Genomic DNA, 25553 nt, shown 5'->3' with positions numbered 1-25553 from the left:
TGGGAATACCATGCTGTAGAGATCGGATACAGTATTAGCAGTGCGGTGCTTTAGACGGTCACGTCTATTAAACACCTGGGCGTAACGTTATAAATCGGTATTAGATGGATCGACACATAACGTGCGTTGTAAGGAAGGCGAAATGACGGCTTCGGTTTATTGGGAGAATTCCAGGAAAATGTAGCTCATCAATAAAGCAGACCAAGCACGGAACGCAGGTACGACCCATCCTTGAGTACTGCACGAGTGTTTGTGATCCTCACCATGTAGGATTAAAGGAAGACATCGAAGCAGTTCAGAGGCAAACTTCTAGGTTTATTATCAGTCGGTTCGAACAACACGCGAGTATTAAAGAAAATCTCCGTGAACCAAAATGGCAATCCCTAGAGACAAGAAGACGTACTTTTTGCGAAACAGTGGTGAGAACCTGCATTTTAGACAGACTTCATAACGATCCTACTGTCACCAACACACATCTCGCGTAGTGACTGGGAAGACATGATAACAGAAATGTGGTCCTGCACAGAAGCATATAGACAGGTGTTTTTTCCTCGCTCCATGTGCGAGTATAACAGGAAGGGGAATAAGTAACAGTGGTGGGATAACTTAGTTGTCCGGCTGCCTGTCTGTCAGTCTAACTGTTAAGACCACTTTATATCAGGAGTGGGTAGACGTACTAAGTTGATGCTTATGTCACACACATAGGTCTATGTTTCCTTGGCGGTGTGATAAAGTTAAGCTCCTAAGTAAACGCACTCGAAAGATATTGGTCACTTAGTCGTCGCATATTTTGACGATCGCAAACTCACTCATCAAAAGCTATAGGATACTTCCCGTTGACCTAGAATCATGAAACTTGGCAGGAGTCAATATTTTACAATGTAAGTAAAGGAAAAAAATTCGAAACTTTAATTTGTAGTTATATCAGAGGAAAAAATTGTTTGTCATTTGTTATCCGACTGTCTGTTAAATACTGTTAAGTATCAATAGCAACCAGAGACAAAAGTCGGCATAAATCCGCACATGCTCGCCGAAGTATAGGACGAGTTTGATGTTTGTCATGTGTGACGTGATGGCACATTGAGCATTTATGGAATGTACCAGGTGGTTGTAACTGAAATGCAGCTACTCAGAGTGGTGCAGCGTGGGCTGTAACCAACGTGTGGCAGCGGAACTTGGTAGATATGCTAATTGTCGGGGATAGGTGAACAAACATTTTCCGGCGTGCATAGTGGCGCACAAGATATGATGTGCAGAGTGCATTAGACTCTGTGGAGTATACATGTTCTGTGTTTGTTGATGGGGCAAATATAACTTGGTAGTCAAATGCATTAATGTGTCATTTAGCTGCGTTAATCTGCATAAACTACAACAAGTTATGGATTACAACAATTTATTGGATTAAAGCGAAATAATAAGCTTTAAGGTGTCGTGTATTTGCGCAAAAGGTGCACGGAAGTTCGTATAAAGTAGGATTGTGTCCGCTATACGAAGAAGAAAATAACTGTAAACTGAGTACAACAAAGATACCGCAAACAGAGCGGCTTGTAGGGCGCGAAAATGACGCGACCTGCAAGTTTGCTGTTGAGGCGTATTTTCACTTGGATGACATATGGGAAGTCGTAAACGGTAAACTGGCACATACGGAATCAAATTTTGCTGCTAAGGATCGGATGGCGAAATCAAAACTAATTCTTCTGATTGATCCAGTGAATTATGTTCACATAGAAAGGCTATGTCAGCAAAGGAGGTATGGGACAAACTGAAAAACGCATTTCAATATGGTGGTTTAACCAGAAAGTAGGATTACTTCGTGAGCTGATAACCACAAGATTGAGTAAGTGTGAAACCGTGGATGAATATGTGAATAAAACAATTTCAATCTCCAATCTTCTGAGGAATATTGATTTTCAAATTGCTGATGAATGGATTGGAACTTTATTGTTAGCTGGACTAACAGACAAATATTCGCCAATGATAATGGGTTTGGAAAGTTTGGGAATACCCATTACAGCGGATAGTGTTAAAGTAAAGATTCTACATGACGTGAAGAATGAACCAGCGTCGGATTTATACTCTAAGGACAAGAAGAAGAAGCCAATAAGATGTTTCAGATGCTAGAAAACTGGACATATTGCTTCAAAGTATAAAAGAAGAGAAGCATGTTAATTCCAGCAGTCCTGAGAGAAAGGCTACAGACAAAGGTAAGACATTTTCTGTTTTTTACTCTTTTAATGAAGCGAGTAACGATCATGTAGAATAGTTTCTATATTCAGGAGCATCTGTGCACATTACCAAAGCTCCGTCAGGTTTGTATGATGTTCACTCAGGGACTGACATTGTAATTTCCACAGTTGACGGATCTAAGTAATGTGTACTCGCAGGAAAAGTGGATCTTAATTTGCTTGTGAATGGGGAAAATGAAATTGTTACTGCTCATGATGTACATCATGTAAAGAATATTACAACTAATTTGTTGTCAGTAAGCGAAATAGTAAAGAAGAGTAATAAAGTTATCTTCGATATAGAGGGTGCCAAAGTGATAGATTCTTGTGGTGATATTGTAGCTACTGGAAATAATGTAACAGGTATTTACAAAGTGTATACTGTTCAAAATACTGTTGAAACAGGAAATCTCTCTGTTTATGCTGCAAAAGGTTTCTTGTGGCATAAGAGACTGGGACATTTGAATGGGAAAAGTATGACTTTACTAAAGAATATGGCAACTGGAATGGGAAATCATGGAATGAATAATGTTCAATGTGAGGTGTGTTTGCAAGGGAAGCAGGCTAGATTCAAAATGATTCAAATGGCTCTGAGCACTATGGGACTTAACATCCGAGGTCATCAGCCCTCTAGAACTTAGAACTACTTAAACCTAACTAACCTAAGGACATCACACACATCCATGTCCGAGGCAGGATTCGAACCTGCGACCGTAGCGGTCGAGCGGTTCCAGGCTAGATTGCCATTTAAATCGAGTCAGAGCAGATCTACCGAAGTCTTGCAACTCATACACTCAGATCTCTGTGGGCCTATGGAGAATAAATCCTTAGGAGGTAGCTTCTATTTCCTGACATTTACAGATGATTTTTCTAGATACATGCATGTTTATTTTATAAGTAGCAAGGATCAAGTGAATGATGTACTTGTTGTTTATTGCAAAATGGGCGAAAGACAGACTGAGAAGAAAATTAAAATTATTAGGTCAGACAATGGATCAGAATATGTAAACAGACGGTTTAAGGAACAGTTGAATGGAATGGGTGTTAGGCATCAGACCGCCGTTCGCTACAGTCCTTCTCAGAATGGAGCTGCAGAATGAGCCAACCGAACAATTGTAGAAAAGGCAAGTAGTATGTTAGGTGATGCTGAACTACCTAAGTGTTTTTGGGCAGAGGCTGTACAACAGCAGTGTATTTAATTAACAGACCACCTACCAAAGCTGTGAGACACAAGACACCTTATGAAGTATGGAATGGGAAGAAACCAGATCTAAAGCACTAGTCTTTGGATGTGAAGTCATAGTTCAGATTCCGAAACCATTAAGAGGAAATTGGGATGTAAAATCTCAAAAATATATTTTTGTTGACTACTGTGATGATTCAAAAGGCTACAGATTTAGTAAGAATATAATAAGTAGTAGAGATGATTTTTGGAGGATTATAGACCTAAAATAAAGGAAAGTAGTCAAAATGATACAGCAATTCAACCAGGTGTAGTGTTTGATAGTGCTGAAACAGAAATGTAACTGCAACAGAGGAAGACGAGAATAAAGAGGAAGCTGATGTTCTGCCTGAGAATCAAATTGAGGAAGAAAATTCAACAGAGGAAGTCAGTTTAAGGCAGTCTTCACATATAAAAAAACCAAAAGAATATGCAGATTATGAAATGTATGCTGGCGGAACAATCAACAATGAACTAATCACACTTGATGAAGCTTTAGCAAGTTCAAATGCTCAAGATTGGAAAAAAGTTATTGAAAAGGAGCTGCAATCTTTTGTGCATAATGATGCTTATGAATGGGTTGACATGCCTGAAAATAAAAAACCAATAAGAACAAGAAGGGTGTTTAGTATTAAAAATCCTGAGAGTGCAATACCAAAATTCAAAGCCAGATTGGTAGTTAAAGGATATTCCCAGAAAGAAGGAATAGATTACAATGATACTTTCTCACCAGTGGTGAAGTATTCATCATTAAGATACCTTTTAGCTCTTGCAGTAAAGGAAGTCTTACTAATTCATCAAATAGCCTACCTGAATGGAAGACTGGAAGAGGAAATATATGTGATTCCATCTGATGAAGTTAAGCGACCTTATCAAGTGAAAAGGAGAATTTGGCGTTTGAAGAAAGGAATATATGGATTACAGGAAAGTGGCCATTGCTGGAGTAAATGTTTGCATAAAAGTTTGATAAAACTAGGCATGTTACAGTCAAAGGCAGATCCCAGTATATATCATAAAAGGAGCAGTGACGAAATTGCAATAATGGTCATATGGGTAGATGATTTTTTAATTTTAACCAATAGTGAAAGCCAGATGACTTTAAAAACAGTTACGGTCAGAATTTAATATGCACGATTTAGGGGAAATTAATCAATACTTATGCATGAAGATTCTAAGAAGTGCCAACAGAGACGAATTATGGATTGATCAATCTCTGTACACAAGGAAGATCTTAGAAAAGTTCAATATGTAAAATTGTAAACCTGCAAAACAATGAAAAACTGATAATAACTGATGATGGCAAGAAATGTAAGGAAAGTGTATCCTATTTGGAAGTTGTAGGAAGTCTACTGTACTTAGGACAGACTTCCAGACGAGACATTGCATTTGCCACAAATGCAGTGATCCGAGAGAAAAACATTGGATGGCAGTCAAGAGAATATTCAGATATTTAAATGGAACGGCTGATCATAAGTTAAAATGTTCTAAAACTGGAAATGTAAATTTGGAAGGATACAGTTATGCAAACTGGGGAAATGAGTTGGAAAGCAGACACCCCATCATTGGAAGTTGTCTCATATTAATTAGAGGATTGATATCATGGTCATGTAAGAGACAAGGAACTGTTGCTTTGTGTACTGTAGAAGCTGAATATATGACCTTGTTCTCCACCGTCCAAGAAGCACTTTGGATCCGTACACTGATGAGTGAAATAGAATCTCCTCCATCATTGAAGACAACTGTGGTATTTTGTAACAATATGGGAGCTATTAAACTTGCAAAAAATAATGTCACCAATGTAAGATCCAAACATATTGACATAAGGCATCACTTTATAAGACATCATGTGGAACAGGGGAATATAATCCTCAATTATCTATACACAGAAGAAATGTTATCTGATCTCCTAACCACGCCTTTCAGTAAGGACAAATTTCAGAAGGTGGTGAAACATTATGGTTTAACCTTGGATGCATAGTGTTGAGTATCTGAAACTATTTCTTCATGGGGGAGTGTTGGAGATATATGAACAAACATATTCCAGTGTGCATAGTGGCGCACAAGATATGATGTGCAGAGTGCATTAGACACTGTGGAATAACATGTTCCGTATTTGTTGATGGGTCAACGTAATATAACTTGGTAGTCAATGTATTATATATGTTGTTCGAATAAAGCTTACGTTTATATTGTCCCTTAAATAGTTGTTACCTGCATTTAGGTGCGTTAATCTGCATAAACTATAAAACTAATGCGTTAATGCAGAATCGACTTATGCTGGGAAAAAATTATTTCCAATTTTGTCCACAAGGTGCAAATCTGGCGCTGTGAATGCAATAAAGATGTATAGTAATGTTTCCGAATGTGATGGATTAGAAACAGGATGTGGGTAGAAAAAGTCAAACAAGAGAGAAAGGCATAAATCTGATTTTATTATTACCCGCTGCTTACGCAGTTTGTTCAGTGTGAGCACCGACCAACAGTTTCTCGCAGCATTTCCGGTGGAATTTGAGCAACAAATAATCTTGCAGGCCATGCATCTGGTAAGGCTCTACAGATAGCATCTTCATGGAGGATTGCATTAAGCAAATCTTTCACTCAGCGAGTTACATGAAGTACTGCCTTATCTCGTGAAAACAATTGTTTCCACACAGTTGCGCTCTTCCAAACCAGGAATCACGTGCTGTACAAGGAGGTCTTGATAATGCGAGGACTTCAGTGTACACCTGATAAGCCCTCTTGGGAGCATTTTCTTCAAGAAGAACGGACGGAGAATAAAGGCGCTGATGAATCCACACCACACAGTCCCATACGGTAAGTGCAATGGCCCTTTGCGCATGGTTTTGTAGTATCAGAAATTCGCCAGTTCTGCATATCTGCTGCACCCTCCAGTGTAAAATGTGTCTCACCACTACACAGGAAATTTTTCGACCACGGTTTATCTACTTCACTCCATGCCAGAAACCGAAGAGAAAAGTCAGAATATTGCTGCGGATCATTAGCTTTAGTTGCTGCACGATTTGGGTTTTGTACGGATACCGGTGTAAAATAGACCACAGAAATTTCTGTACTGTTGACTAAGGTTCACAGTCCTCGTATCACTGCACGAGCACAAGCACTGCCTGGGCCACATAATGAGTGATCAGTTACAACAACAGCACTACTTCCTCCAGGTGCTCACCCGCGTTTTGTAATGTAACTATCATCTTCTTTAAACCACTTAATGACATCGAGCCTCTCCTCTCACGTTTAAGTCGGCGATACTCTCCCAATGCAGCACTGCAATTGCTGCCGTATACATAAAACAGTTGTACAGCGCACGGTCTCCCTTCTCGATAATCGTATTATTCGCTCACGTTATGGCTTGCCAAATGACAGCGTGGTTGCCATATCGTCATACAAAGACAGTGCAGCGCCAGATTTACAACTCGTGACCAAAGTTGGAACTAATTATTTTCCAGCTTATATTTGTTCTAGGCAACGGCCTTGCCGCAGTGGCTACACCGGTTCCCGTGAGATCACCGACGTTAAGCGCTTTCGCGCGTGGTCGGCACTTGGACAGGTGACAATCCAGGCCGCCATGCGCTGTTGCCATTTTTCGGAGTGCACTCAGCCTCGTGATGCCAGTTGAGGAGCCACTCGACCGAATAGTAGCGGCTTCGGTCAAGAATAACATCATAACGACCGGGAGAGCGGTGTGCTGACCCCCGCCCCTCCTACCTGCATCCTCCACTGAGGATGACACGGCGGTCGGATGGTCCCGGTAGGCCACTCGTGGCCTGACGGCGGAGTGCTTTTTTATATTTGTTCTGCATTAAAATATTAGCACATCTGTCATACAATAATTGCAGCCCACACTGGACCTTCATGAGTAGTTTCATTTTAATTATAGCCACCGAGTAGATTAATCCATCATGCTAAAAGTAACAGTTTAACTTACCCCAAGCTTTTATACGTTTGCTTATAAAACGCATACCCTTGTGAAATTGGTTAGTTCTTTGAAAAATATTCGTAGATTATAATTCACCACAAGTTTATATCTTCATTCATGTATAAGATGTATTGTTGTGAAATCAGCTGTTTTAAAGTGCCCCGTACTCTGATAGTCAACATAACGTACTACAGTGCTGTGCAAGCAGTGATATCTATACTACCTGGATGTTGAACTTCAGCTGTCTGATCGTGCCAGTCACAGAAGCTCATACTTCGTTTCTTGCCAAATTACAACATGGCTGGTAGGATACGTCACGAGAACACGAAAAGAAAATACTTCTCGATTCCGCTCCCACACCAGCCTGTTACATCACATATCGACATAAAGTTTGAAAAAATAAATCAGTCTGCAATTCTTTGTCACGTACAGTCCGATGGAAATTTGTTTGCCAAGCTGCAACATGGCGCACGATGCAAAGCACACGTGTCTGCACACACGCTCCAGTCCTATACTCAGAGACCAGACTTCTCCCTCCGGCATGTATAGAGATCACTGTGTGCAAGTAAGAAGGTGGCTGCCTTGTGCGCTGTGCTTTGTTCGTTGTGTACAGACAGGGACAGAGAATACCTGCAATGGCGCCAGCTTCCTCTTTGTCTCTGCCCAATGCCACACGCTCCAGCCAATACCTATCCTGGCAACTGGCAATGTCAAGATAAGCGGTAAATTGTTTCTGCTAGTGACACTTCGTAGAGACATTTTGGTACTTGAAAAATTATCGCAGTCGCTTCTAAGGATAATACTTGTCATGTTTGCTTTTTGCCACCCATAGTGCATTCTCTAGTTGCTAAGTACCTTCACTATACCTGAAGTAACGTGAAAATCAATGGTGCATGTTCTACAACGAATGGTGAATGTTCTACGTGCACCCTGAAGCACATGGCACATATACACACTGTAGAATACTAAAATGTAGGCATTCACGGCCGGAAATGTCATGTCCATTACGATTCAAATGGTTCAAATGGCTCTGAGCACTATGCGACGTAACTTCTGAGGTCATTAGTCGCCTAGAACTTAGAACTAATTAAACCTAACTAACCTAAGGGCGTCACACACATCCGTGTCCGAGACAGGATTCGAACCTGCGACCGTAGCGGTAGCTCGGCTCCAGACTGTAGCGCCTGGAACCGCACGGGCACTCCGGCCGGCCCATTATGATTATCCGGGCTTTTATGCCGTGGTCGGTTGATAAATTTTGTCTCAATTCCCAACGCTTCGTCCCCGTCTGCGGGAGACATCTTCAAGGGGGTCTGTAGCTGTAGCTAGCCAGCGGGTGTGTTGGACCTTCCACCGAGCTACAGACCCCCTTGAAGATGTCTCCCGCAGACGGGGACGAAGCGTTGGGAATTGAGACAAAATTTATCAACCGAGCATAAGAGCCCGGATAATCATAATGGACATGACACTGTAGAATGACGCTATTCATTGGAGCGTCATGTGGTACTCTACTCTTGCCACTGTGCACTGACCCACCACCAGCATTCTTGGTGCACACCGCTATAGTAGTAGGGTGGCGGTACCTGTGCGTGCTGCGACGGCTCATGCGCTTGCTGCTGGAGCGTGTGCAAGCGCAGCAGCGCCTCTTGGTGCTGCGACCCTTCCGCTGGCGGCGGTTGCGCGTGGTGCTGGAGCGTGAGCAAGCGCTACAGCGCCTCCTGGAGCTGCGACACTTCCACTGGCGGCGGTGTCGCGTGTTGCTGGAGGGTGCGCGAGTGCGGCAGCGCCTCCTGGAACTGCGACACTTCCACTGGCGGCGGTGGTGCGAGCTGCTGGAGGGTGCGCGAGTGCGGCAGCGCCTCCTGGAGCTGCGACACCGCCGCTGACGGCAGCATCTGACCTGCGGTCGAGCGTCTTGCTGGCGTCCCTTGGGGCGACCACCTTCCATGGCCAGCTTGTAGCGGCATCCATGCTTCTCGAGGACACCTTTCATCACACCATAGCGTAGGCCAGTCAACAGGCGAGCCTTGTCCTTCCGCATCTGGAACGCCACGCGAATTATGTATCCAAACACATATTAGAGACGTACACTTACGGCATAAAAATCGATCACCCTTCAGGAGGCATGGTGATAGTACTGTTTAGACCGCGTCTAGCCTTGAAAGATACCTCGATTCGTCGAGGAAGAAGTTCACTATGAATTATACGGTCAAAAGCGAGGTGCACTCAGCCTCGTGATACTGACTGACGAGATATTTGACAGATTAATAGCAGCTCTATGGCCTGGAAAATCAACAAACCGCGGGGGGAGCCGTGTCGTGACCACATACCCCCCCATACCACATTTTCAAGGCTCCAAGTGGCAGAGGATGACACAGCAGCTGGTACACATCCCCTGAGTCTTCACCTCCTGGACGAGGAGCTCATATGGTAAAAATTATGTGGACACCCATTACTGCACATTTGTATGGGCTATGTTTACCCTATGCCTTTATGACAGCTTGAACTCTGCTGGGGACACTTTCAGCTTTCAGTGATGTGCCTGAATGTCTTTGGAGGAATGGCAGTCCATTCTATGAAACCAGAGAAACACGTTGGACTAGGTTCAAGAGTGAAGTCGACGTTCTAACTCAAGCCGATCTTTCATTAGTTTCAGGACGGGACTGAACAGACCAGAACATTTCAGGTATGTCACTGGTCACAGACTGCTTCACAGTTATTTCTTTATAACAGGGTCCTTTATCATGTTGATACAAGCAGTCATCGTCTCTGAGCAGTTCCTCTACTATATCCAGGACAGAAAGCAGTAAAATATTTTCACATTCTTCTGAATTAAGTGCAATAAAGCCTCCGCATGCTAAGAAAGAGAAACTCCTTACTATCATAACACCACCTCCTCAATACTTCACCTTTGGTGGTACACGTGCTGGTATGTAACGTTCTTCAGGCATTCGGCAAATCCAAAGCCATCCCACTCACTGTCACAGGACATAGGTCGATCGTAACTCCAAATCAACTGTGCGGCGGCTCCGTACACCGCCCAAAGAGTTGCTTGACATTGCCTAAAGAAATGTGTGTCTTATGAGGAACTGCCCGACCACTGCAACTCATCCTCTTTAACTCACAACGCACAGTCACTGTGCTACCTGAACTACTGGTAGCACTTTGGAATTCACCAGTGGTTCACTCCGCTTGTTTTACACTACTGGCCATTAAAATTGCTATAACAAAAAGAAATGCACATGATAAACGGGTATTCATTGCACAAATACATTATGCCAGAACTGACATGTGATTATATTTTCACGCAATTTGGGTGCATAGGTTCTGAGAAATAAGTACCCAGAACAAACACATCTGCACCTAATAACGGCCTTGATACACCTGGGCATTGAGTCATACAGAGCTTTGATGGGGTGTACAGGCACAGCTGCCCATACAGCTTCAACACGATACCACAGTTCATCAAGAGTAGTGACTGGCGTATTGTGACCAGGCAGTTGCTCGGCCACCATTGACCAGACATTTTCAATTGGTGAGAGATCTGGAGAACGTGCTGGCCAGGGCAGCAGTCGAACATTTTCTGTATCCAGAAAGGCCTGTACAGGACCTGCAACATGCGGTCGTGCATTATCCTGCTGAAATGTAGGGTTTCGCAGGGATCGAATGGAGGGTAGAGCCACGTGTCGTAACATGTCTGAAACGTAACGTCCACTGTTCAAAGCACCGCCAATGCGAGCAAGAGGTGACCGAGACGTGTAACCAATGGCACCCCATACCATCATCTCGGGTGATACGCCAGTATGGCGATGACGAATACGCGCTTCCAATGTACGTCCACCGCGATGTCGCGAAACACGGATGCGACCATCGTGATGCTGTAAACAGAACCTGGATTCATCCGAAAAAATGACTTTTTGCCATTCGTGCAGTCAGGTTCGTCGTTGAGTACACCATCGCAGGCGCTCCTGTCTGTGTTTAAGCGTCAAGGGTAGCCGCAGCCATGGTCTCCGAGCTGATGGTCCGTTCTGCTGCAAACGTCGTCGAACTGTTCGTGCAGATAGTTGAATCATGGATTGAGACGTGGCTGCACGATCCGTTACACCCATACGGATAAGATGCCTGTCATCTCGACTGCTAGTGATACGAGTCCGTTGGGATCCAGCACGGCGTTCCGAATTACCTTCCCGAACCCACCGATTCCATATTCTGCTAACAGTCATTGGATCTTGACCGACGTGAGCAGCTATGTCACGATACGATAAACCGCATTCGCGATAGGCTACAATCCGACCTTTATCAATGTCGGAAACGTGATGGTACGCATGTCTCCTGCTTACACGAGGCATGACAACGTTTCACCAGGCAACGCCGGTCAACTGCTGTTTGTGTATGAGAAATCGGTTGGAAACTTCCCTCATGTCAGCACTTTGTAGGTGTCGACACCGGCGCCAACCTTGTGTGAATGTTCTGAAAAGCAAATCATTTGCATATCACAGCATCTTCTTCTTGTCGGTTAAACTTCGAGTCTGTAGCACGTCACCAGTTTTAATGGCCAGTAGTGTATTTAAAAACAACAGCACTCCGCGAAGTTCTACGGTCCCTGACCGTCATTACATGAGGTATGCCTGGTCTTGTGGTTGTTCCCCTGGGTTTCCACGCCACAGTGACATTACCAACAGTCGACAGTTTTAAAAGGTTTTAAAAGACCCTGATGGAGAGGTTACTCACGTATCTCCGATGACTAGTTCACGTTCGAAGTCACTGAGGTCTGCTGAGCAACCCACTCTGCTGTTACAGCTTCGCTACTGACATAGTACTATTCCCTGTCTACTTTTATGCTAGCGGATATGTAGTGGTCCATTCGATTTTACATTGGGGGGGGGGGGGGGGGGGGAGGGAGGAGGGGACGAGCGTCAGGATACTTCTGAGCAGACAGTGTAATTGTATCCAGCGGAAACGGTTCATTGAGGATTAGATGCCATAGCGTTACCAAAACGCGGGTCTGCTGCTTGCTGTGTTTCTGTTACAAAGTATCTCAGACATTTTATGCGAGCTGAAAATCGAGTGACATAGCGGTGCACTTGAGGTACGACTGCGTGCTTGATGTGCATCAAACTAGGAAAGTATATGTGAAACCTTGTAAACACGACGGTTATCGTTGAGCTGTGGTAAGAATTGCTCTTTTGAAGAGCGCGTTGCAGCGCGTAGTGTGAAGCAGTCGCCCTCCGTTTCTGGCGGTGGGGCCGCTGTAGCAATCGCATCTTTGTTGTCCCCCTCTGGTGGGAAAGGGGAAAGGTTGCCTGTTCACCTGCATTTAAGGGGCGCTATGAGCTCGCCAGTCGGTCTTTTGGAGTCTGTCTGGATCAGTGTGTGTCAGTCTCTCGTCCCCAGCTTGCTAGTCTGTCTCTCGTCCGCATTTGTTAGGCAGTTAGTGTGTCTGTCATTCGGAGTGCTAGGATGTCTGTCGTTCGGATCAACGTTTAAAGCCGGCAGAGCGAGAGTCTTTCCACTCCGCCAGTAACAAAACTCAGCGAGGGGTAGTGGCTTCGCGGTCGACACTAGAGCAACAGGAGTCAACCCACATCAGTCTCGCCGTTGCGAGCTGCGACGCCGTAGTGTAATTCGTTCTCCGAGCGCTTGTGGGCCCCTTCAGTTACAATCTTGTGGAGGTTGGCTCGGTCCTTTCCTGGTGCAGGGATGTCGTTTTGCCAGTGGGCGTGTTTCCTCTGCATGGTTGGGTCCGAGCCAGTATTTCTGGCGTCGTGTGTCTGGAAGTGAGTGGGAGACGCACCAGCAGTGCAGTCGCGACGGAGCAGCAGTCGCAGACGGAGCAGCGGGCAGTCGGTCGGTAGGTGGGGACCAGGAAAGATGGGAGATCGACGCGCCTTCCTGCGTCCGTTGAAGCGGCTGGAAGCGGACGGTTCGTGAGAGCGATTTGGGGGTGCTGCGCCAAGTCCTCTCGAGAAATCGCAGTTTATCAGAAGTTAAGCGATTGGTGATATGTTGTGTGATTTACTTTGGTTAAGTTCTACTTGTTTTCTTGTTCAGTCTCTCGTCCCCAGCTTGCTCTTCTGTCTCTCGTCTGCATTTGCTAGGCAGTTAGTGTCTGTCGTTCGGAGCTGCCTCTGTCATGTTTGTCGCATTCGTTGTGTTAACGAATTTATTGCTTGGAGTGTAACGGCCTTATTCCTGAAATATGTTTTGATCTTGCCTATGATCTTGAGAGGGGGTATCTGTGTACTGTAGAGCATCTGAACTTGTTTGGCCAGCCTTGTATAATTTTATATAAGATTGCATTTCATGGACTTTTATTTAAATGGTCATTTTAGTATATAATATTGCCGCCCTTCCAGCGTAAGACTTTTCTTGCAAGCTAAAACCAAGTTGCACCTTCGGTGGCAAGTTAATCTTTTAATTTAGTGTTTTGTACCATTTCCATTCCTCCTACGGGGTGCATAGTTTGTGTGCTTGTGTGAACTATTAAAACTCTTACTTTAAGGTAATATGGTGTGTTGCAGATTTGCACCTGTGTAGTCTTTCAGAGGTTGTTGTGAGCGGTCGTGACTACGGCCGTGTCAGAAGGGAGCGGCAAGGTTCTCAGCCCGAAAGCTCATACACTCAAAAATTTGTTTCTTTCTACATCTGAATAATTGTAACTTGATATTTAGAGAGTGCTTTCTGCTTATAATTTTAAATCTTGTCTTCTAAAAAAAAGCTTTTAGGAATAAAATTCCCATTTGTTAAAAGCAATTTGATTTTGATTTCATGAGTTACTCCGTGGCAACTACTTTCACGCTCACATAGTGTGACTAAATGTGTTAATGTTCTTGATGAATCGCTAGTAAATAAAATAAATTTTAAGTATATTCTTTGAAAAATAGTGATGGCTCAATCGTCTTGGAAGGTGGGAATGTCCACAGCATACTAATCTCTATACATAACATTCAATTGCCTGACTGGCTCATCATTTCCGAAATTCAACCCTAAGGGGGTGAAATAGGGGCTGAAGTATATTTTTTTTTAAATACCGCTATTAATGCAATTTCGAAGCTAGACCTACGAAAATTGGTATATTGTTCCTTGGCCAGAAATAAAGAAACACCTATTTCATCATTTTTGAAAATTTAACCCTATGGGGGTGAAATATTGGGTGAATCTTTTTTTGAAACTATATCATTATTATAAAACTGCTGAAGTATTTTTAAAGCTACACCTATGAACACTGGTATTTGACGTCTAGGTTACAAATAAACAAATACGTCTTTCAGTGTTCCTGGAAATTAACCCATAAGTGGGTGAAATAGGGGATGAGATTTTTTTATGAAATATTTTAATATGAAAGCATTTTTAAAGTTAAATCTATGAAAACTTAAATTTGGCTTCTGAGTTAGAAATAAAAAAATATGTTTTTCACTGCGTTTGGAAATTTGACACCTATGGGGTGAAATGGAGGATGGAAGTTTTCGTGGAAATCTTTCATTGTACAAGCAAGCATTTTTGAAGCTGAATCTAAGAAAATTTTTATTTGGCGTCTCTGTTGGAAAGACAAAATAGGGGGTTAAACGTTCTACGAAAATATTTCATTGTGAAAGAATTCTTAAAGATAAATCTTTGAAAATTGGTTTTTGGCTTCTCAGTTAGGGATGAAAAAGTACATGCTTCATTGCTTTTGGAAATTCAACCCCTAAGAGGGTGAAGTAGGATCAGACTGATTCACTGACTCATCATCACTCACCCCAAACTGCTAAGGACAGAAACTTGAAGTTTGGAGAGGGTGTGGACTTATACTATAGACATCATTTAAGAAAGGATTGTCCGAAATTTCACTCGCAAGGGGTGGAAAGGGAATGAACGGCTTTCTGTATGTATTTTGAAGCAAGAATTAGTGTTAGGTTTCTCAGTCAGAAAATAGAAAATACTTACTTGGAAATTCAAGTACTACGGGGGTAAATTATGGGTGGAAGGTTTTTTTTAATAAATAATTACTTAAGAGATACTATAGGATTTTTAATGTCACATATTTGACAATAGGTATCTGACTTCTGTGTTAAAAATAAAGATAATAGGTGTTTCAGTGCAGCTGAAAATTAGACGCCTAAGAGAGTTCAATAGGGGATGAAAATTCTCAAGAACATATTTAGTTACAGAAAACAAATACAAAACTAAATTTATGAAAATTGGTGCTTCACTTCTCACTTATATACACTCCTGGAAATGGAAAAAAGAACACATTGACACCAGTGTGTCAGACCCACCATACTTGCTCCGAACACTGCGAGAGGGCTCTACAAGCAATGATCACACGCACGGCACAGCGGACACACCAGGAACCGCGGTGTTGGCCGTCGAATGGCGCTAGCTGCGCAGCATTTGTGCACCGCCGCCGTCAGTGTCAGCCAGTTTGCCGTGGCATACGGAGCTCCATCGCAGTCTTTAACACTGGTAGCATGCCGCGACAGTGTGGACGTGAACCGTATGTGCAGTTGACGGACTTTGAGCGAGGGCGTATAGTGGGCATGCCGGAGGCCAGGTGGACGTACCGCCGAATTGCTCAACACGTGGGGCGTGAGGTCTCCACAGTACATCGATGTTGTCGCCAGTGGTCGGCGGAAGGTGCATGTGCCCGTCGACGTGGGACCGGACCGCAGCGATGCACGGATGCACCCCAAGACTGTAGGATCCTACGCAGTGCCGTAGGGGACCGCACCGCCACTTCCCAGCAAATTAGGGACACTGTTGCTCCTGGGGTATCGGCGAGGACCATTCGCAACCGTCTCCATGAAGCTGGGCTACGGTCCCGCACACCGTTAGGCCGTCTTCCGCTCACGCCCCAACATCGTGCAGCCCGCCTCCAGTGGTGTCGCGACAGGCGTGAATGGAAGGGACGAATGGAGACGTGTCGGCTTCAGCGATGAGAGTCGCTTCTGCCTTGGTGCCAATGATGGTCGTATGCGTGTTTGGCGCTGTGCAGGTGAGCGCCACAATCAGGACTGCATACGACCGAGGCACACAGGGCCAACACCCGGCATAATGGTGTGGGGAGCGATCTCCTACACTGGCCGTACACCTCTGGTGATCGTCGAGGGGACACTGAATAGTGCACCGTACATCCAAACCGTCATCGAACCCATTGTTCTACCATTCCTCGACCGGCAAGGGAACTTGCTGTTCCAACAGGACAATGCACGTCCGCATGTATCCCGTGCCACCCAACGTGCTCCAGAAGGTGTAAGTCAACTATCCTGGCCAGCAAGGTCTCCGGATCTGTCCCCCATTGAGCATGTTTGGGACTGGATGAAGCGTCGTCTCACGCGGTCTGCACGTCCAGCACGAACGCTGGTCCAACTGAGGCGCCAGGTGGAAATGGCATGGCAAGCCGTTCCACAGGACTACATCCAGCATCTCTACCATTGTCTCCATGGGAGAATAGCAGCCTGCATTGCTGTGGAAGGTGGATATACACTGTTCTAGTGCCGACATTGTGCATGCTCTGTGGCCTGTGTCTATGTGCCTGTGGTTCTGTCAGTGTGATCATATGATGTATCTGACCCCAGGAATGTGTCAATAAAGTTTCCCCTTCCTGGGTCAATGAATTCACGGTGTTCTTATATCAATTTCCAGGAGTGTATAAAGAAACATTTGTTAGTGGATGAAAGTTGTTACGGTAATATCTCCACAAGAACGCAAAAGTCGTTATTAACAAAAACTTTGGACTTCAGCTAACAGAACCGCTTTTTGATCAGATGAACTTTCGGAAAAGACCATGCTTACATGGCCTTAACCAGCGTGAAAAGCTTAGAAGGTGTTGCGGTTTGTGAACAACACTAAATTTCGAATAAATAAAAACGAAAAACCATCTCTGCAGGCCATACCGTCTACACGAGTGAAGCTCAGGGCCCTAAGTCATTCTCTGTTCATCATAAGAATAAACCTGATGTAAACATTACACCATGTATTCTTCCACTTTTGCTTGAATCTCGTCGAATTTCGGTTCACGTGGAGCGGAAGCCAAGCTGTGACGAGTACAGTCAAGTACGATCATAAGGATACGTTTTATGCTGTTACACGCACACAGGCTGAGCGATAATGTACGGGACAACAGCTTTACCGGCGCACTAAACTCGGGCAGCACTGGCCAACCAACGGTCCAATTAGCCTGCAACGATGTGAGCTGTTGCAGTTCAGACGTAACAAGAGACGGGCAAAGAAGCAATATAGCTTCGAATGTCATTTAATTTTTAAAGAGAATGAATCTATGTTCGGCAAAACTCCAGCACTATCGCGCGCTTCTTAGGTGACCAGACGGAAAGCAATGCCCTCGTTCTCACCTGACACAGTATTCTTATTACAAAAACCGGATAAGTTTTATGAGCGAACTATGAGGGATGCAAAAGCATACGGCGTGGATTTCACCGTACTGTTGAATACTGAAGCAACTGAAGGTATTAATTACAGTCAGTCGTCTACCAATCTCTTAGTTCCTTCCTTATCCCAATCCGAGAAATACATTGCAGTACTGGAATTGGCATGTGATACGTTGATAACGAGCCTGTGAACAACAGAATCCACGAAGCCACCCAGGCGCCGCATTTTCTCCTCTCCTTTTATGACGTGCCGTTCTGCATCCCGCTAACGTTCGGCAGTGTCATGTGGAAAAGCTGCGTGCGTTGGTTCCAGTACTTCTGGCAGCCAAAGAGTCTTGTTACCTCTCCGGCCAAGTCCCTTAACTTGGCTCCAGATCAGTTCCGTTGGCTACAACTTGTAATAATACAGTGGCAACTGTAAGAATTCATCATTTGTATGGCGTGCTTTATGCTGTGCTTTTCATGTTTCTACTACACATATAAAACTATTTATAAAACAATTGACGTAGTCCAAATAAATAGTAGTTTTTCATTTTTGCCTTAAAAATTAATTGTTACGTTTTCTTAATTTAAGCAACCTTTTTTAACAGTCTTTCATAAAATATCGATAGTTGAGAATTTATATTTGAAATGAAAACAGGAATTTCACATGCAATATGTACTTTTAAACAAGAAGACATGTATTATTCATAAAAAATGACGATGAAGTTTACAATTACGAGATGTAGGCAGTTCAAACTGAACGAGGAAAAAAAATGACACAGGGGAAACTCGAACCACCATTCCGCTATACACGCATGTGCGCTAGGATTTTCACAGTATCTATTATAGTCGGCCGGAAAACTTCAAAGCCGATTATCTCTGTAAATTTATGACAAACATTAAGAACAACCTATTTCTCCACATTTTTAAGCGTGTACCACACGAGTGTTTCACTACGGAACAGGAAGCAGCCTCAGCCATTTTTAGACTGCGTATTAGCAGCGCACCAATCAGAGCACAACAGTGCAGAGACTGCGACTACACACGATTTTTTAAATAAAAACAACATAACTAAAGAGTGGTTAAGAAAAACGTCGACGGCTGCTAATACATTTGAATATCTTAATGTTTCATTTAACATAACTTAATAATAATATATCTAATACTTAAGTAGGACCAATTTCCAAGATCGCAGAAACACTAGTGCACGTATATTACGACTTCTGACCAATCATCGCGTTTGTCTTTGTTTACATCAGGTTTATTCTTATGATGGACGGAGAAGTATGGGGCAACACTTGGTCACTGTGAATGTTGAAAGACGGATAAGGGTTCAGCTTCACGAAAACCAGAATCGGTGGCCCCAAGGCACGGTAGAGAAAACACACCCAAAATATCAGAGAAACACCTTAGACCTAAAAAATAAAATGGTTCAAATGGCTTTGAGCACTATGGGACTTAACATCTGAGGTCATCAGTCCCCTAGACCTTAGAACTATTTAAACCTAACTCACCTACGGACATCACACATGCATTCCCGAGGCAGGAATCGAACCTGTGACCGTAGCGGTAACGCGTTTCCATACTATAGGGCCTAGAACCGCTCGGTGACTACGGCCGGCAGTCACGTCTCCCCTTCGACCCTCCGTCTTACTGCGCTCAATCCATGCAACTTGAGTTTCGTGCACACGACTTCACTACCATGATTTATATCAACGGTGGAGCACTATATGGCCGCCTCGTACCATTTACACACTATCAACAGTGCACCAGAGCGACCACTGTATGCTTTTAAGGGGGTGATTATTATTTGGCTGGTGAATTTATTGTGAAATGGAGAAAACTGATACTGTACTCGATGAACGTTTAATGCTGTGAGAAACTGTACTGACCAAGAAAATAGTGCAGTGTGTTCTTCTGTTCCTGTTGCACACATAACCATTGCAGGGAATTTCATCAACACTAACTAATACACATTGGGGCCCAGATACACGACAGTCTGTGGCAAGTCGGATGTTTCGATGTCAACATTCGTGGCTGGCGTAGTCCACGGAGCTGAGTGCTTTATGCTTCCTCGTGTCGATAAAGATCTGGCTCTTTGGGTCTCTTGTACAGAAGAAATTACGCAGCATACATCAGGTTTTGGGCCAAATGTTTCAGAGCTTACTGCACGGGTAAAATTCCTGGAGTAAACACACAGTGACTGAAACGTATCGAGCATTTTTGTAGTTAGCTGAAAATCTTGAATATTAGTGCGAGAGTTAAAAAGTGAGTAACGTGGGAATAGACTCAGCGGATGTACGTTACTACATAAAACTACGTGGTAAGTCCATCTACAACATGTAGCTATCTACATTAGCAACTGCTTAGCAGTTTGTATGTTATGTAAAGCTGTCCTCAACTCAATGGTTGCTTTCAACACGCAGTGTCTTAGTATGTATGCTTCCATTGAAACGACTTATGTAGCAAGTTGGAGGGAGAATTACAGCTTCAGCCCTTAATAACATATAGTCAAATGTTAGTAACGTTCTCTTAGCCTAGTTTTCATCTCTGGTTGAGAAACGTACCCCAGCCTGGCAGAATAAGTGACAAGTCGAAACCAACATGAACCGAAAATATAATGGAATTTTCTGGCAACAGTATTTACCTGAAATTTAAAGGAAGATTATAATATTTCAATAAAAAGTTTATAGAAGTAATTCCTTAAGTCGAGTTTTCAAAAGTACGTACTGCATTTTTGAGTTCTGTCAGAAAGGTTTATAGAATTAATTCTTTAAGTGTAGTTTATGCAACTACTGCATTTTTGAACTATGTCACTGTTCTTGCCGGGATGCGATATACATGACGTCTAGTTCATCAACCTGTTCGACTCCTCTACCACACGCTGAAAATGTTCGTGAGAGTGATCAGAAACAGCGAGGGTATGTTAACGGCCGCAATACCAAAAATTAAATCCATTGCACACGGCTACTGATGAAAAGCGATATAGAGAAGCGTGTACACTTCTTTGTGTCTAGAATATTCATCCCAACCCCATATGACATCATCTGGCGAGCTCTTCGTTGTCATGAAATCTGAGGTCTATGCAAGCTGGGTAGAGCGTTTGTACCGCAATCTCACTCGCATTGTATCCAGTCCAGCAGGAATTTCTCCACCATTTGGTATAACTGTTGATTGTTCTTCAGGCCTCTGTTTTATCACCCTGTTATTCATTCTTTGAATAGACAGAGAGAGAAACCAAATACATCGACTTGAACCATACGAAGAAAGCTGATAAATTAGAAACTATGAAGTGGCCAATGGTGAATGTAGGCTATGACGAGTAAAGCAGTTGTATTTGAAGCAGTCGATTTGGAATAGGACAATTGGTCGCAATCCATGTTGGATTTGGGAAAAGGGCAGAGACTTGCTCAGAATTATCTCCCAAGTTATTGCCTTTGACGATTTAGGAAAACAATAGCTTTGAGCTTTCATGGAGGGCAGTACATAGCAGCGGATTTTAAAACATTTTCATTACGTTCTCGTAAAATTGCACGTGATAGTTGAAATTTCATAAGCTGTACTACACTCCTGGAAATTGAAATAAGAACACCGTGAATTCATTGTGCCTGGAAGGGGAAACTTTATTGATACATTCCTGGGGTCAGATACATCACATGATCACACTGACAGAACCACAGGCACATAGACACAGGCAACAGAGCATGCACAATGTCGACACTAGTACAGTGTAATTCACCTTTCGCCACAATGCAGGCTGCTATTGTCCCATGGAGACGATCGTAGAGATGCTGGATGTAGTCCTGTGGAACGGCTTGCCATGCCATTTCCACCTGGCGCCTCAGTTGGACCAGCGTTCGTGCTGGACGTGCAGAACGCGTGAGACGACGCTTCATCCAGTCCCAAACGTGCTCAATGGGAGACAGATCCGGAGATCTTGCTGGCCAGGGTAGTTGACTTACACCTTCTAGAGCACGTTGGGTGGCACGGGATACATGCGGACGTGCATTGTCCTGTTGGAACAGCAAGTTCCCTTGCCGGTCTAGGAATGCTAGAATGATGGGTTCGATGACGGTTGGATGTACGGTGCACTATTCAGTGTCCCCTCGACGATCACCAGAGGTGTACGGCCAGTGTAGGAGATCGCTCCCCAAACCATGATGCCAGGTGTTGGCCCTGTGTGCCTCGGTCGTATGCAGTCCTGATTGTGGCGCTCACCTGCACGGCGCCAAACACGCATACGATCATCATTGACACCAAGGCAGAAGCGACTCTCATCGCTGAAGAGGACACGTCTCCATTCGTCCCTTCCATTCACGCCTGTCGCGACACCACTGGAGGCGGGCTGCACGATGTTGGGGCGTGAGCGGAAGACGGCCTAACGGTGTGCGGGACCGTAGCCCAACTTCATGGAGACGGTTGCGAATGGTCCTCGCAGATACCCCAGGAGCAACAGTGTCCCTAATTTGCTGGGAAGTGGCGGTGCGGTCCCCTACGGTACTGCGTAGGATCCTACGGTCTTGGCGTGCATCCGTGCGTCGCTGCGGTCCGGTCCCAGGTCGACGGGCACGTGCACCTTCCGCGGACCACTGGCGACAACATCGATGTACTGTGGAGACCTCACGCCCCACGTGTTGAGCAATTCGGCGGTACGTCCACCCGGCCTCCGGCATGCCCACTATACGCCCTCGCTCAAAGTCCGTCAACCGCACATACGGTTCACGTCCACACTGTCGCGGCATGCTACCAGTGTTAAAGACTGCGATGGAGCTCCGTATGCCACGGCAAACTGGCTGACACTGACGGCGGCGGTGCACAAATGCTGCGCAGCTAGCGCCATTCGACGGCCAACACCGCGGTTCCTGGTGTGTCCGCTGTGCCGTGCGTGTGATCATTGCTTGTAGAGCCCTCTCGCAGTGTCCGGAGCAAGTATGGTGGGTCTGACACACCGGTGTCAATGTGTTCTTTTTTCCATTTCCAGGAGTGTATTTGTACCGCCGATGCATTAGTTGAGTTGACGTAGCATAAGTTAAACTAAATCCCGTTGTAGTGCTACTACCAATCAAAGAGCCCCGTCTCAGAATAGCTCGCGCTTCTCCCCCACCCTTCCCCCTCCGTCAGCACACCCAGCTGTAACAGAAGACGAGATGGTTGCCGGCACATGCCAAACCCATTCCAAGAAGTGCGAGAGGCATGAGCGTAAGACGCTACACGACACGGGCTCTTGTTTACACTCGCACAGGGCGGTATGCACCTAGGTTTGTGTCAGTGAGAGCGTTCCTACACCTTGAATCAATATTTTGTGAAATATTAAGCTCATGTCTCAAAACAAGTAATAAGTTTGTGGCTATTTGCCAGAGTCTCTCAAAATAGTTGTAAATAAGCAACATCCCTCATTCTCTAACGTAATCGCGTTGATAGAATTCAGCAACTGTATACTAGTAGATATTTAAGATAATTTTCGTCTATTGTTGCGTCTCAGTGTCACACTTTTATAATTCGATTACATCTTTCGACCACACTGGATCATCTTCATATCTAAGTAACTGACTAGACAAAATGAGTTTCTAATACAGTTACTTTGATCTGAAGATGATCCAATGTGAAAGAAACATGTAATCGAATTGAAAAAGTGTGTAACTACGGCACAATAAATGAGAATTATGTTAAATATCAACATCCAGTATGTTTACTGTCTCATTAATCATTATCCATTGAGGCGTTGAAGCTAAATCGATTGTAAGAACATCTCTGTACAAGGCATCCAAATGATAAGGACAGGTCCACTGAATATTTTCGAGAATATATAAAAAATATTACAAAATTGTTCAATGGTAGTTGCATCGTATCAGAAACAACAGGCAGTGAACTACTAAGACGGATCAATTGCCACTTATCGTATTCCACAATTAATTGCTAGAAAAGGTGGTAAACTCTGTAGTATTGGAGAAACGCTAATAGTTTCCTCTATAAAAAGATTTGTCTCAATAGTAATGCATCAGGGTATACATAAAATTTTAAAGGCATTGTCCGCAGTCGATATCACAGAAAAAGGGGACTTTGTGAAGAAATGTTAGTTACTATTTAAAAAACTTGTAAATATGCTTCAAAGCTCTTCCTTTTCCAAGCAGCTGGACACGTCTACCATCATACATAATAGTGATGTATTAATTGCATATGTAGCTATTTTAATGAAAACAATACACTGAAAGAAGAAACGCTGTTCACAATAAATGTCATTACAACTGCATTTGGATTATCTATTTTAATACCGTGACGTCATACTTTACAAAAAATCGTATTCCTTCACATAATATTGTGGAATATGCTAATGATGGAGTACTATCAACGGTAGGTCGCTGTCGTTGCTTTGTTTCTTATCTGAAAGAAGAATTGCCATATTTTTTATATACTAATTGTGTGATGCTGAGACAACATCTTGTAGGAAAATATTTAAGTACAAGTTGCCATTCTCATTAAATATTATAAATTGAGCAGTACATCAGTTGAAATCCAATTCAAAAAATGATAAAATTTTCGACAGATTTGCCAGGACAACAATGAAGATTGTATTAGGCTTCTTTCGCACACAGCCGTTCTGCGGCTCTCCGAGAGTACATCACTGCTTCGTTTTGTAGCATTATGGGATAGGGCCATAAATTTTTTGAAGCTAATAACGTGACCAATTTGTGTAAACAATTTAAAACAGTAAAGAATGATTCTTTTTATTTGGTAGATATTTACAAGAGATTTACTGATGTTAGTTTGCAGCTTCAAGCAACTAGTAAAACTGATATAGCTTGCAAAAGTGTTGTGTCATCTACTGACAAACTTGAAATACTTCATTAGAATCTACCGATGAGATAATTTTATAATTTTCCTCAATTATTAACTACAAAAGGTGATTTAACTCCTGAGAATATGGACACATTTAGTAGTCACCTCAACAAGCTTAAATTGGCTATGGAAGAACGATTTTGTGAGATTTTGAAATTGAAGGAGAATGACTGGATGCAAATCCCTTTACTGCGAACACTGAAGAGGTTGGTACAACTTCCGAAGAAGAACTGTTCCGAATTAGATATAACGAAGGAACTGAACATAAATTCCCTAAAGAACCTACAAGAAAAAAATCTGTGTTACGTTTAAATGTGCGGAAAATGGTATTCATTTTTTGATACTTTTCCTTCCCTCATATCTTGTGGACTTAGGGTCCAGTGTTGTCAATACTACTATGGCCAGAGAAAGAAACTGCCGGAATATTTCCGAACGAGAATATCTTCGTCCATTCTTTACAAAAATCGAGCCAGTATTTAGTTTCGCAGTATCAGCTTCAGGAATCTTATTAATAATAATTTCATCAGACCTTATGCTTATACGTACACAAAGAATAAACAGATAGATTTAACTGGAGTAATTTATTTTATAAAGATTCATTCTGCCAAACTTATCTAAAGATCCATATAAAGTATTTGGTAAGTAATCATTATTACGTTCATTAACTTGCTGTGTATATGCTTCATCAATTTTATAAAGTAATATTATTTCCCTACTTTATAGATGACCAGTACCGTGAAACTTTTTGATGACTGGAAAATGTTATGCTAACAGTGATACAAAAGTGGGTGTTAGGTATAAAAAGGTCACTATCCCTCAAGTTCAGGTAAAACAAGGACTGGGATTCGAACCCCACTGCTGCTGAATGTGAGTCTTGTGTCATGACCATCGTAAACGGGCTTGATAATACCCAGAGAAGTAAAAAATAGTCGTTTAATATTTCCGATACCTAGTTAAAAGAAATTTCCTATTTTTCCTCCTTAAAATCT

General features: G+C 43.3%; 1 protein-coding gene across 1 annotated transcript in view; it reads right to left on the bottom strand.

Annotated features, from left to right (window-relative positions):
- LOC126335663 (uncharacterized) overlaps nucleotides 1–25553 on the bottom strand; it is a 46832-nt gene that overhangs the window by 14999 nt on the left and 6280 nt on the right. The window contains exon 3 of the mRNA XM_049999118.1: nucleotides 8915–9419. Within this exon, the coding sequence (XP_049855075.1) occupies nucleotides 8915–9419 (505 nt within the window). The remainder of the gene's footprint in view (nucleotides 1–8914; nucleotides 9420–25553) is intronic.

This window comes from Schistocerca gregaria, chromosome 2 (assembly GCF_023897955.1).
Source record: "Schistocerca gregaria isolate iqSchGreg1 chromosome 2, iqSchGreg1.2, whole genome shotgun sequence".
NCBI lineage: Eukaryota > Metazoa > Arthropoda > Insecta > Orthoptera > Acrididae > Schistocerca > Schistocerca gregaria.
The sequence above is the reverse complement of the archived record's forward strand: the minus strand, read 5'-3'. Positions and strand labels throughout refer to the sequence as shown.